General features: G+C 47.8%; 2 protein-coding genes across 2 annotated transcripts in view; one reads left to right on the top strand and one right to left on the bottom strand.

Moving 5' to 3' along the window:
• sf3b2 (splicing factor 3b, subunit 2) overlaps nucleotides 1-6,461 on the bottom strand; it is a 7,290-nt gene extending 829 nt beyond the window's left edge. Inside the window, exons 1-18 of the mRNA XM_034557333.1 lie at nucleotides 6,220-6,461; nucleotides 5,705-5,751; nucleotides 5,312-5,362; nucleotides 4,566-4,796; nucleotides 3,877-3,973; nucleotides 3,455-3,549; nucleotides 3,067-3,273; nucleotides 2,641-2,916; nucleotides 2,425-2,547; nucleotides 2,255-2,335; nucleotides 1,942-2,169; nucleotides 1,693-1,842; nucleotides 1,495-1,584; nucleotides 1,228-1,335; nucleotides 1,006-1,113; nucleotides 588-730; nucleotides 191-292; nucleotides 1-54 (exon numbers count right to left, since the gene is read on the bottom strand). The exon at nucleotides 1-54 is cut by the window's left edge and continues 46 nt beyond it. Coding sequence (XP_034413224.1) covers nucleotides 1-54; nucleotides 191-292; nucleotides 588-730; nucleotides 1,006-1,113; nucleotides 1,228-1,335; nucleotides 1,495-1,584; nucleotides 1,693-1,842; nucleotides 1,942-2,169; nucleotides 2,255-2,335; nucleotides 2,425-2,547; nucleotides 2,641-2,916; nucleotides 3,067-3,273; nucleotides 3,455-3,549; nucleotides 3,877-3,973; nucleotides 4,566-4,796; nucleotides 5,312-5,362; nucleotides 5,705-5,751; nucleotides 6,220-6,349 — 2,321 coding nt within the window. The 5' untranslated portion in view covers nucleotides 6,350-6,461. The remainder of the gene's footprint in view (nucleotides 55-190; nucleotides 293-587; nucleotides 731-1,005; nucleotides 1,114-1,227; nucleotides 1,336-1,494; nucleotides 1,585-1,692; nucleotides 1,843-1,941; nucleotides 2,170-2,254; nucleotides 2,336-2,424; nucleotides 2,548-2,640; nucleotides 2,917-3,066; nucleotides 3,274-3,454; nucleotides 3,550-3,876; nucleotides 3,974-4,565; nucleotides 4,797-5,311; nucleotides 5,363-5,704; nucleotides 5,752-6,219) is intronic.
• Nucleotides 6,462-7,175: 714 nt separating this feature from the next.
• Nucleotides 7,176-12,500, top strand: part of capn1 (calpain 1) — an 18,471-nt gene continuing 13,146 nt past the window's right edge. The window contains exons 1-3 of the mRNA XM_034557335.1: nucleotides 7,176-7,384; nucleotides 8,970-9,620; nucleotides 11,234-11,303. Of these exons, the coding sequence (XP_034413226.1) occupies nucleotides 9,366-9,620; nucleotides 11,234-11,303 (325 nt within the window). The 5' untranslated portion in view covers nucleotides 7,176-7,384; nucleotides 8,970-9,365. The remainder of the gene's footprint in view (nucleotides 7,385-8,969; nucleotides 9,621-11,233; nucleotides 11,304-12,500) is intronic.

Below are 12,500 nucleotides of genomic sequence, written 5' to 3'. Positions count from 1 at the left end.
ACGGGGCCGGTTCTTCTCTCGGGGAGCACCGTGAACAGCTGCGGCGTCTCGTTTCTACCAACACACGAGCGGAGGAGTCAGAACGTCGTGTATATCGAATATGACACGGCCTCGAAAATGGCGGCCACTTCCGGGCTTCGTTAGCTCGTGAAGCACATTCTAAAAATCGACAATAAAGAGCGACACTCACCCGTCCATGGCCTCCTCGATCTTCTTCTTCCTCAGCTCGATGAGCTCCGGGGTCTCCATGCCGGCGGGTACTGACGAGAAGCCCCCGGGGGTGATCAGCCCACTGAACACAGGGGGGGGGGGGGGGGGGGGGGGGGGGAGACATGAGTACGTGAGCTCCATGAATGCATCTTCAAGAATATTGATCTAGAACATGGAGGCAGAAATGGCCTCGCTCATATTCACGGATGCACAAAAAGAGGACGAGGACACCCAGCAGCCACTAATCCTCGTGTGCATTGATAAGATTTAGAAAAACTGGCATTTAACTTTGCAGCAAAGAATAACTAATACACTTCTAAAGCCTCCTACTTTGGAGATTTAGATTGTGCGACTCCTTGATTAAACAAATCGTCCACCTGTCTGCAGGAGTGACGAATCCGGTCTCGTCCGGTTTCTCCTCGTCGCTCTCCTCCTCCTCCTCTTCCTCCGACGACTCCTCGTCTGACGGCTCCAGCTCTCCCCACGGCGCGTGATCCACCTCCTCCTCCTCCGCTTTGGCCTGATCGCACACACACACACACACACACAGGACCGTGTACACAACAAAGAACAAACTAGTAGAAAAATGTACCTATTCTGTTTAAGATGTTGATACTTTCAGGACATTTAGTTCGTTTATTTTAGCTTGAAAATAAGCTACAATGTTTTAGCTTTAAAACAGGACGTACGGTGGAGACAGTACATCATTCACACATATAAGATTTACAGTTTCTGCAAAAAACAACAACAACAAGCCCGCGTGTGTACACGTGTGTGTGTGTGTGTAGTTCTGACCTGGAAGTCGGCAGCATTGGTCCCGAACACGTCGCCGTACAGCGGTTTGCCCATTTCATCTACCGGCGGCTTCCCCCAGCCTCCGGCGTGATAACCAAACGTACAGTTCTGAAAATCAAACAAACCCCCGACACGTGAATAAGAACGTCTTTGTGGTTGTGCATGAGCAGAATAATACTTTGGTGTGATTATTATCGGGATTACAAAAAGGAGCCGTCTTACGTCTGGGATCGGGGAGTTGAGTCCGGGGATCTTGAGGTTGGGGTAGGAGGGAGGGGGGCCGTACCTCTGCATGGCTATCAACCAGGGAGGAGGCACCTTGTGGGCGTTCTGGGGAGGAAGAGACACAATAAGGCACAAGTGGAACCTCGTGCTACTCGGAAAACACTGCATATGGTTATATATATATTTATATTTGTGAAGAGAAATTGAAACTCAAGTTTTTTGCTCAGTAATTCCACAAGTAAATATAACACGAGTGGCTCTTACAGGTCCGACTGGCATGCCCAGAGCGATACGCAGCTCATCAGACAGATCGCCCGGCTTCTTCTCCTTCAGGCGGGTTTCAAACTCTTTTCCCTGCAGACACACAACACACACAGCAGATTGACATAAAACCATAAAACGGGACGTGAAGGAGATTTTACCGAACGGTTAAAAGTGGTTGAATTCTCACGGATCCAGTACCTCGTAGTAAAGGTCTCCGTGGATCGTGAGCTTGGGCTTGATCTGCCATTTGAAGAAGGCGTCGTGGAGCTTCTGGTAGTCGATGTCGATCTTTCCCATCTTGGGACGAACCTTCTCCCTCATTTTGGTTTTCATGGTTTTGGCGTCCTCCTGAAAACGAACAAAAAATGAAAAAACTACGTCTGAATTTCACCTCTTACGTTGAAAGGAGCGTATGTGAAATGAACGAGCGTCACTCGGTTGTCACACCTTCTCCTGCAGGGCCTCCCTCATCTCCTGGATCCCCGTTTTCTTGATGAAATCGGGCAGCTCAAACGGAGGCTTCTCTATGCCCCTCTTGCCCTGCAGATACTTCCGCTTGAAGCACCAGTGGCGGGGCACCGGCACCGTGTTCCTGGTGGCCTTCAGGTGGACCAGCAGCTTGGGCTCGTGGGCCGTCACATCGTGCATCTCCACCACGTCTGGACGAGCCACCAGCTGGAGCAACGACACAAGGGGAGGTTAGAAAGGTGAATGGAGGACAGGTGGAACCCACGAATGGTGATGATTAGCCTCCATGTACCTGTTTGAGCTCAGCCACAGTGAGCCTGTTCATCCTCCTCATCTTCTTCTTTGACAGTTTTGGTATGTCTGGTCTCATATCCTGCACAGAAAAAAAACACCACATTTAAAAACCGTACATGTAAACCAACAGGATTTTAATTGTCAGAACAAAAAGGAAAGGATCCGCACATCATCGCTGTCGTCGCTGTCTTTCCTCTCGTCCTCGAAGCCCTTTTTCCGCAGCACGGCCGTCTCCTGCTTCTCGGTCTTCTCGGGCTCCTTCTCCTTCTCCTTCTTCACGTCGTCAGTCAGCTGCGAGAGACAAGGAAACGTCTTCCGTTACAGCAAAGACCGAAGCGAGAAACACGATGCACCTGAAGGCAATGCAAACACTCTCTTGCACACCTTGAAGGCCTCAAAGATCCTCTTGAAGAAGATGTAGTTGGGGTCGTAGATCTCCGGCTCCTCTGTGATGTACTCGATCTCCACCTCGGGCTCCTTCTCCTTCTCTTTTCCCTTCTCCTTGTCCGTGTCCTTCTCCTTGTCTTTGTCCGTGTCCTTCTCCTTGTCTTTGTCGCCGCCCTCCTTCTCTTTGTCCTGCTGCTGCTCCGCGTGCTCCTTCTTCTCCAGCGCTCGCTTCTTCTTGCTCTTCTTCTTGCGGTTTCTGCGTTTGCGATTTTTCTGTAATGAAGGTTGGTTTTTATTAATTAAAATAAAAACATGCTGAAATGTATATTCCTGCACTGTTTATCTTGAGATCACAACACACACACACACACACACACACAGTATGATCAGATGTTCAACGGGACAGCATGAGAGAAGACTTACGTCTTTCTTAGATATCTGACTGTCATCGTCTTCGGTCTCAGACATGACCGGTGCCGAGGAGTTCATGTCCGTCTCGGCTCCCTCGTCATCTTCCTCTTCTGCGGGGTCGGTGAGCTGCTCCTGTCGGATCTCCTTCAGCTGGAGGATCTTCTCCAGAGCTTGAGGGATCTTGGGGCCACTGACGCTCACCTCCTCGCTCTGCCACACCTGGAATGCAATTTTTTTTTTTTAAACATGCGAGTAAGCATATAGCACAGGTCACCTCCAAAAAACAACCCCAATAAAGTTGCATTGATTCGAAAAGGAATGCCCAATCTACTTCTATAAGACCCGCAATCAAGAGCAAACATGTATGCATGCTATAAATAAATAACGTGTGTCTGCTTACCTCTCGGTTATCTTCTCCTGGAGGAGGTGGCACTCGCTGTTTCAGGGTTGGCATCATACTGACACCAGGAGGCAGCGGCCCACGTGGATCCAAACCTGCAATCATACAGACGATAAAACTTCACCAACGATGTGATTATTTACACCAAACGCGGTACAAAACAGTCTGCCATCAAGACCTCCCTGGAGACCGTAAGCTTTGATGAAACCACCGTCACTATAATCTCCAAACGGATTCTGATTAAGCTTTTTATTGATTTGAAAGCAGCTCGTTAACGGGCAACTTGTAAAACGATGCTAATCGGACTGTAGACAATGAGCTCTCACACACATTTATCTAATGAAATTGAGATATTACGATTATTGATGACGCGCAGCAGGAATAAGAAATCTAAAAACACAAACACCACATGACCAACATACCTCTCATTACGCCGAGGGGGGGCATGGCTCTGGGCCCCTGACCCTGATGCATCTTAATCATCTCCTGCTGACGCTCCTGTTCCATCAGCACAGCAGCCTGACATTCAAGGAGGAAGGAGACGGGACTTAAAATACACAGTTAAACAAAAGAGGAGTGGAATCGAGGGTGTACGGACAACAAAAAAAGAGGAGAGGAAAGGACGCACCAAATCTAATATGGAGGTGACTATTTTTAAATGGTATACGATTTGTAAATGTACAAACACTCTTTCCTAAGAGTCTTTGTACAGTATCAAATCTCTAAATCTGAAGGGAAGTTCTATCTGACGAGGTGGACTATCTCTATCGTCTGACCAGTTTCTGATCCAGGAGATCCTGTTCATCCATGACACGGGACTCAACCTGTGATACACAGAATCAATGAATGACTGAGCAACAGTCCGTCGGTCCTGGAGTGACTAACTTTTATCTAGCAGCTGTCAGTCAGATGGGCAAGTGTGGCAGGAGTTTGTGTGTTTCTGTCAGATTCTACAAGCCAAAGCAGATATTTTGTTTTGCTTTCTATAATGTGTGTTTCTTGCTTTGAGGAGCTGCTTTTGTTGTTTTCCTTAATCCTATCAGCTCACAGACTGATTGCATCTCAGTGTTGTGTTTGTGCTTGAAAGGGAAAAGCAGTCAGTAAACTTCACCTGCTGCTTGGCTCTCTCCTCCTGCTGCAACACCATGGCTGCTCTGTGCTGGGCCATCTTCAGCTGATCATCCTGCGATAGGCCGGGAGGGGGCAAACCTGGGGGCTCCATGCCCATGTGGATGCCAGGTGGAGGGGGCCCTCCGGGCATCATGCTCATGGCCTGGAGCATGCCAATGCCAGGAGGCATGGGGGGCATCGGCATCGGGGGCATGGGAGGGATACCTTGCATCTGGAGAGAAGGAAACACAGGAGGAGAATGGGAGGTATGAAGTGAACTCTTATAAACATGTTACACCATAATACAAATTGTATTTGACAGAAATGTACCAACTAACCAAAGGGGGTTCCACTTATTAATTGTGCTACACCATCATTACACTTTCAAAATGGGGTGCTAGTTGCAAATATGTCATACAATTCTAATATACAATATTACGTGTTAATACACACTAAGCTGATAAAGCCATCATGTGCAGGAAATCTGAATATACACATATAAACACGTCCACACACACTTTCAGCTATAATAAATTAGTTTTATAAGGCGCCTTTCAAGGCACTCAAGGTCGCCGTACAACATATTTAAAAATCTGACACAATTTAAAAAGCAGCACAGTTAAAAGCAGAACAGTCTGCAGCAGAGCAACCCAGAGGGGAACACGTCAGGCATAGGCCTGCCTGAAAAGGTGGGTTTTGAATAAAATGATAGAGCTATGTTATTTTCCTCTGACATGCGACATTTACCTGAGAGCCCATTGCTTTGTCGTCGTTGGGTTTGCTGAGGAGGATCCCAGTCTACAGAAAGAAAGGCAAACAAACGGGTGAATGCTTTTGTAATCAAGACTTCATGAGCAACCGTCTGAGAAGTAGATTGTTTAATTAATCGCATTAAGAAGTTAACATTAGCCTCTCTTTACAAGTACAATTGAAGGTTTGAACGCACAACTTTATGCAGTTGGCAAGGTGGTTAACAATGCTACTCTTGAAACAGACACCCATCACATATGGCCGTGTGGAATTAAGTAAGAGTGCAGAATTTGATTTTCCTCGTGACATAATCAAAGCTAATAGGTACAAACACTTAGCATCAATAACCGGGTTAAAACTGGTCTGCATCGACTTAGTAGCTCCATGTACCTGAATCATGTACCCCTTCAGTCTGTCCATCAGCTCCTCTCTGGGACCTGAAGAACGACAAAAGACTCACTTAAAAAAGGAAGAAATGCAGAGTCTGCGGTTAACAACAGTCGTGATATATAACATGGCACCGACACTTGAATGGAAGCCGTCTGCACACTAGTTAAGCCCCCGCAACACTAAACTGACTGCCAGAGAAGTTAGCTTGACAAGTGTCTCACGTTACATGAAGTTAGCTAGCAAGCTAACAGCTACAAGCAATGGGCTACTTACCTACGGGACCAGGTATGTGCCGTTAGAGCTGCTTTCAACACCGGTCAGTGACGTTAAAATGCATTATATTAGATACTGGGAGTACATTTCAAAGAGTGTAAACAAATCGCGGGCCTAACGTTAGCGCACAGCAACGGATGCGTTACGTTTAGCTAGCTAGCGTTAGCACCTGGCTAGCTACAGTTAGCTAAACACAGTGTTTCCTCCGGTGATCTCTCCGGTTTTATCCGGTCTTTTCTTACCCATCGTGGGGGCTCCCAGCTCCGCCAGCTTGGCGTGAAGCTCCGGGTGGCTCCATGTGTTCAGTGCCGCGATAGCGCTGCCTAAATCGGACGGGAGGGATTCGGTGCCCGGCGGTCCGTCGGATGCCATGTTCAGGTTCTCTCAATGGGGACAACGGCGGCTGCGGAGGACACGCGTAGCGGGGCAAAACGGGACCGGCGCAAAGCATGACGGGAAGTGACCCGCAGCGCTGCCTGCTGGGATATGTAGTCCGAAAGCATGAACGCGGCATTTACTCAATCTAGCCTCTAGATGTCCTTGTAGACAGCTTGAATCCTGTGTGACTTCCCTCTAATTGTGCATTATGTCTTAGTATGAATGCATAAAACGTTATATATTCAAAAGCTTAGACGTTAAGTTACTTATTTTCTAAAACGAACATTAAATAAATATATTTAATGTATATATTATACGTGCAACCTTTTGATGTTGCATCAGGTCGAGATTGACCTAACTATTTAACCTACTTGTTGGGTAGTTTGAGATTATAGTCTATAATATTTAATTAGGTGATGATACCAATGCTGCAAAAAAAACTGGTAATATTAATGTGTAAACTGCAGCAGTCGATTACATGTTTTGGAGCAAAAGGGGCAATGATTAAGTTAAAAGTGTTTTTAAAGTGTAAGTGTAATGTTCAACATTATATGTTAAGTACTTTACACCCCAGCACTGAAAAATGCAACTCCACATACGGACACCATCAACTCCCATAATAATGCACAGCATGCATATGTTACAGTCTGTATGAATCCACCCCAAAGAAAGATTGAACTTCTCGATCCGGCCCCGTGTGGTGTGTGTGTGTGTGTGTGTGTGTGTGTGTGTGTGTGTGTGCACCTCCAGTGCACGAGAGCACAGTGTGTTTAAAGCCCCAATCCCCCCCCTCCCCCCTCCAGTGCAGTGAGGTTTCATGACTAGTGGATATTGCGCAAACGCAGTGGGGACGAGGGTGCACATTAGATCCAGTTCAGGGGAGAGGCAGCAGGGCGTTTGTTTCTAGATGACACGAGCTGATAGAGAGCAGGGGAGGAGTTGAGCCTTCACTGAACATGGACGGAGAGCTGAGCTGGATGTTGCGTGTCTAAATAAGTGGAAACTAAATAAAAGGAAACACTTGGCAAGGTAAATATACAACCTCTCCATTGGCACTGGTTTCGGCTGCGGGGCGCGTCGCGCTGCAGCCGGATGCAGAACGGAACAAAAATGCTTTTGACTTCCTAGCCCGAACTTTTTCTTTTCTTTTACACGACAAAGAAGTTTGTGAAAAGCAAACTCGTCGCAGTCGGTTTACAACACGGATATAAAAACCATCTCTGATGAGAGGGGGGTGGTGGGGGTGGCGACACCAAACGGGGTCGCGCCAGCTGTTTCTCATCGATGTCACTACCTGCACTGTGGTGGAGGAGTGTGTGTGTGTGTGTGTGTGTGTGTGTGTGTGTGTGGAAGGGGTCGTGGGGGAGGGGGGGGGGGGCGGTATGTAAGTGTATTTCACATGTGAGGGGGAAATGAAATATTCATCACAGCCACAGATTGATGTTGGGCATGAGTGCGCCCCGATGACACGCAGCAGAGATGAGACGCACCGCATGGCTGTGTTGTCAGTGTGGCATGAAAACTGGTATTAAAAAAACAAGTGCCATATACACATATAGACCTGTCAATTGAGGAATTTTGATGGTGCTAATAAGAGTTTTGATACCAATGCTAAAGCAGTGCAAGGATAAAAACACAAAACAACAGTACAATAACTCAGTATTGCTATATATATATAGTATAACTGTAGTACTCTTGCTAGTGTGGTATAAGTAGTTCATGTTCTGTTCCGGGGTTCTCGTGAGCAGGAACATTGTTCGGGATGTTTTCACAGGGTGCGGTTCACACAGGAGGCGTGGACACCGGAGGAGCTCCTCTGAGCCAATCGGAGAAGAGCTCTTTTTCAGCCTCCAAAACGACGGCCGAGCCTCCAAACAGGGAAGAGGGTTCAGTTCGGGGAGGAGAGGGAGAGGGAGAGGGAGAGGGAGAGGGAGAGGGAGAGGGAGAGGGAGAGGGAGAGGGAGAGGGAGAGGGAGAGGGAGAGGGAGAGGGAGAGGGAGAGGGAGAGGGAGAGGGAGAGGGAGAGGGAGAGGGAGAGGGAGAGGGAGAGGGAGAGGGAGAGGGAGAGGGAGAGGGAGAGGGAGAGGGAGAGGGAGAGGGAGAGAGAGAGAGAGAGCTCGGTTTACTCTTCCTCACGCCGGGCTCTGCTTAATTCAGGAGTCGAGGAGAGCTTTTGCTTGTTCTGGGCCTCGCGCCGCCTTCATTGTGTGTCAAGATCCACACAGAACCGCACCCTCTGTTTGCACTCTGCACAATAAATACCCCCTCCACACACACACACACACACACACACACACACACACACACACACACACACCCCTCTTTGTTAATACACCTCTTTGATTAAACGTCGACTTTGAAGCGTTTCTGTCTGACGCTGTGAGAACATTCACAGCAGCCGCTCAGCAAAGTAGCCCGGATGTGCCCTTTGTGACTAATCCCTTTGCTATGCGTGTGTGTGTGTGTGTGTGTGTGTGTCTGGTCGACTGTAAAGAAATGGGCAGTGCACATGTGCCTTTTTTTTAAACCCTTGACTGTGTGTACAGAGCTGCGATGCACCGGTACATCGAGCTCCGTGGGCTTTCCTCTCATTTTTCGACTTTCTTCCTCTTAGGTTGTACCTGCTGCTGGCCGGAGAAGGAAGCACTGAAACCCGATAGCAACACACTGTGATTGTCGCTCACCGGGACAAGAGGAGGAACGTCTCTCTCCGGGAGCCCGTGAAGCGTTTTGAAGCCCCCGACTCCTGTGATTGTTATTGCATTCGGAGCATCCGGCTACAGCGGAGCCACAAGCAGTCGATATTTCACAGCCTCTTAATGGCCACGGACGTTTCATTCTGATATATGATTGAGCCTTGAAGCCGTTGCCACCTGTAGCCAGAGAAGAGTCACAGTTGCCTCCGTTCATTATTGACGCAGCCTAACATCTTATTGTAGCGCCACACATAAAAACACCCTTTCCCCCCCCCCCCCCCACCACCACCACCACCCCCGACAGCGACCTCAGGATGGAGGAGCACATTTACGCCACCGGCATGGCCGCCAAGCTGAGGAGCCAGTGGGACCGCGACGAGGGCCTGGGACAGATTCACAAGGCGGTGAAGTTTCAGGGTCAGGACTACGAGGGCCTGAAGGCCCAGTGCGTCCAGGGCCGGAGGCTGTTCGAGGACAACCTGTTCCCCTGCTCCCCGTCGTCTCTGGGGTTCAAAGAGCTCGGCCCGAGAACCACCAAGACCTCCGGAGTCCGCTGGATGAGGCCCCCGGTGAGAAATGGAAGGGAAAGGGGGGCGGGGGGGTGGGGCGTCTTCGCTGGGATATTGTTATTAATTCAGACTTTTGAATTACACAAGTGGAGTGACCATTTTTCTTTGCACGGTGACACGTCTACCTCTGACCTCTGACCTCTGCTTCATTAGACGCCTTGCTACTTGGTGTGTTCAAGTGCTGTTGGAAACGACGTCCTTTTTAATGCAAGAAGCCGTGAAATGTACAGGATTTATTATTATTTTTACATTTTCCCCCTTTCAACTCGAACGAGTTTTGGATAAAGCTGTGAAACACGGACACTAACTTTCTTCTAAATCCACCCCGACATTGACTGATGACTCCAGGAGTGAGCAGATAACGACTTTTTATTACCTTTTTTCCTCGCAGGCTTAATTCCATCTGTTGCTTGGCAACTAAACTTTCTCTCATGAACGATTGGCCGATTACATTCCAACGTTCCAACTACACCAGTCAGGAGTTTGCAAGTGTCTCAGAGACGTTTCTGTCTCTCTTAAGTTCTTCTTTTCTTTTTTTATATCCGTCCACGTACCTCCCCCAGACCTCGCTCCATTATAAATACATCCGGGTGCTCCCTGTAGCACCGGGGCGACACCAGAGGACCGAGTGGGGCGACCCTCCGTCGGGTGTTATCTCTCATTGCCGTTTGATCCTCACGTACCGTGACAGACATCGCCGGCGTGACTGCGGCCCGATGCTTCCCGGGGTCTCGTTCCTCCAAAAAAAAAAAAGACGTTGTATAATTCATGCGTCTCTCGGATCTGTAATATTTACGCTGCATAACTCTAAGAGGGTTCGTGGTGTTTCTCATCCCCCCCCCCACCCCCACAAAAAAGAAAGAAATCTGTGCTCTGTGTGAGCCCCAAAGCGAGAAATCTAAATCTGTGTATGTGAAGTCAACCATGTGCACGATGGTGTGTGTGTGTGTGTGTGTGTGTGTGTGTGTGTGTGGGGGGGGGGGGGCACAAGAATAAATGGATTATTTCTTTTTATAGCTTCATGTGGGGTTTTCTCAGGCTGAGTCGAAGACGCTTTAAGAAATATGGGAAACGAGACGCGGACGAGAAACACTACGAAGAAACACGTCGATGTTTATGTTTTTGTACTTTTGTCGTCCTCAAATAGTCTGGTGATCATTTTAGCTGTGCAATTAAAAAAAAATAAAGCAAGCAGTTTCACACTTATAACATTGTAATATAATATAATTCTATCACATTTTGTAAACAAGTGAATCCTAAACTAGCTAAACAGGTATTATCAAAATGATCTGTCAATCGACTAATATATTCAGCTTTGTATTTGTAGATGTTAGCTTAGCACAGACACTAGAAACAGGCGTTAGCTAACCCAGCGACGTCATCGCCTCGCTACGTTAAAAATGTTAAAACACACCATTGAACGTGTGTGTGTGTGTGTGTGTGTGTGTGTGTGTGTGTGTGTGTGCAGCACACGTTGTGGTTTGAGGAGCCTTTTTCTCTGTCACGCCGTGCGTTACGAGGCCCTGTGGTCACGAACGTGCCTAAAGAAGTGGGCTGGCATGCAATATAATCTGTTTTTGTTTGTGTTTGTTTGTTTTCTTTCTTCTCTACAGGAGTTTTGCAAGCGCCCGGAGTTCATCGTCGACGGAGCGACTCGCACGGACATCTGTCAGGGGGCTCTGGGTGAGAGGGGCAGCCATTAGAACCTCTTATATTTAATCTGGCTTTCCCAAGTGTAGCCGTCTGCATGGAGGAAGCATTAATAAGTTAAGCTTTCATCTTCCTCCACCACAGGCAAAGCCACACACCCCCCCCCCCCCCCAATAAAATATGATATTCCGCCTAATGAGCAGAGGAACTATTATCCGACCGACACAAGTTTAAATGAATAGGTTAGTTTAGGAGATATTAAGCGATGCTACGATGTCAATTTTATTTTTTTATTTTTTTACTATAAAAGTTTAAAGATTTTTATGCGAAGCAACAGAAGCTGAAAACTAAATCCCTTTCTTTTTAATTACAAACTCCACTCGTCTAGTCTGTAAAATAGTTCAGAATTTAGGTGAATTTATTACATTTTGTCCAGACTTTAGAAGACATGAAGAAACATGAAACATCTGTTTTTTGTCGCTCTTGAACCAAACGTAATGTGCGAGAATCAGGGAATTCACCCTTTAAAAAAAAAGAAGAAAAAGATTCTCCATCGTGATCATTTCAATATGTTTTACTACTATTCATAAGAAGGAGCGAGGTCTGGAGTGACCGATGGAGTCGGTTCAGCGTAACCAGTCACAGTTATGGGATGCTTCCTGCCCGACGCAGAGCTCCATCTATAATTCATGCTTCGTTGCTCCGCCTCACGTCTGGAAACAAGGCCACCGGGCCTGCGACTTCCCCTCATCTCCGAATGCAATACTTTACCCCCCCCCCCCCCCCCCCTTTCTCTCTCTCGCTCCCACAGGAGCAGCTGAGTTGCAAAACAACAACCCCCCCCCCCCCTCCAAAAAAACACGATGCTTCACTTTGTTTTACAGCCCAAATGCAGCGGGAAGGAGAAATCTGTGTCGTCAGTTATAGACGACTCACCGGCTGCTATTATGGACTACATGACAGATTAAGGGTTGTAAAGAATAAAACGTTGACGTGAAAGTGAAACGTGTCAGAATGAAACCTCATGTGGAGCCGTGGGAGTTTCACACCCACAGGGGCCTCTCTCCCATTTCCCCAGAAGGCAAAGTTTAAACATAGTCCAGGACTCTTGTCTTTACTGGGCTGTTAATGGGAGGGGGGGGGGGGGGGGGGAGGGGGAGGGGGGAGGGGAAGGGGGCGTGTGTCCAGTTTTACGAGTTTCTTTCAGCAGCATGAATGAATCGTCCAGTC

Source organism: Cyclopterus lumpus, chromosome 18 (assembly GCF_009769545.1).
Source record: "Cyclopterus lumpus isolate fCycLum1 chromosome 18, fCycLum1.pri, whole genome shotgun sequence".
NCBI classification, from domain to species: Eukaryota; Metazoa; Chordata; class Actinopteri; order Perciformes; family Cyclopteridae; genus Cyclopterus; species Cyclopterus lumpus.
This window is presented reverse-complemented; position numbering and strand designations above follow the sequence as displayed.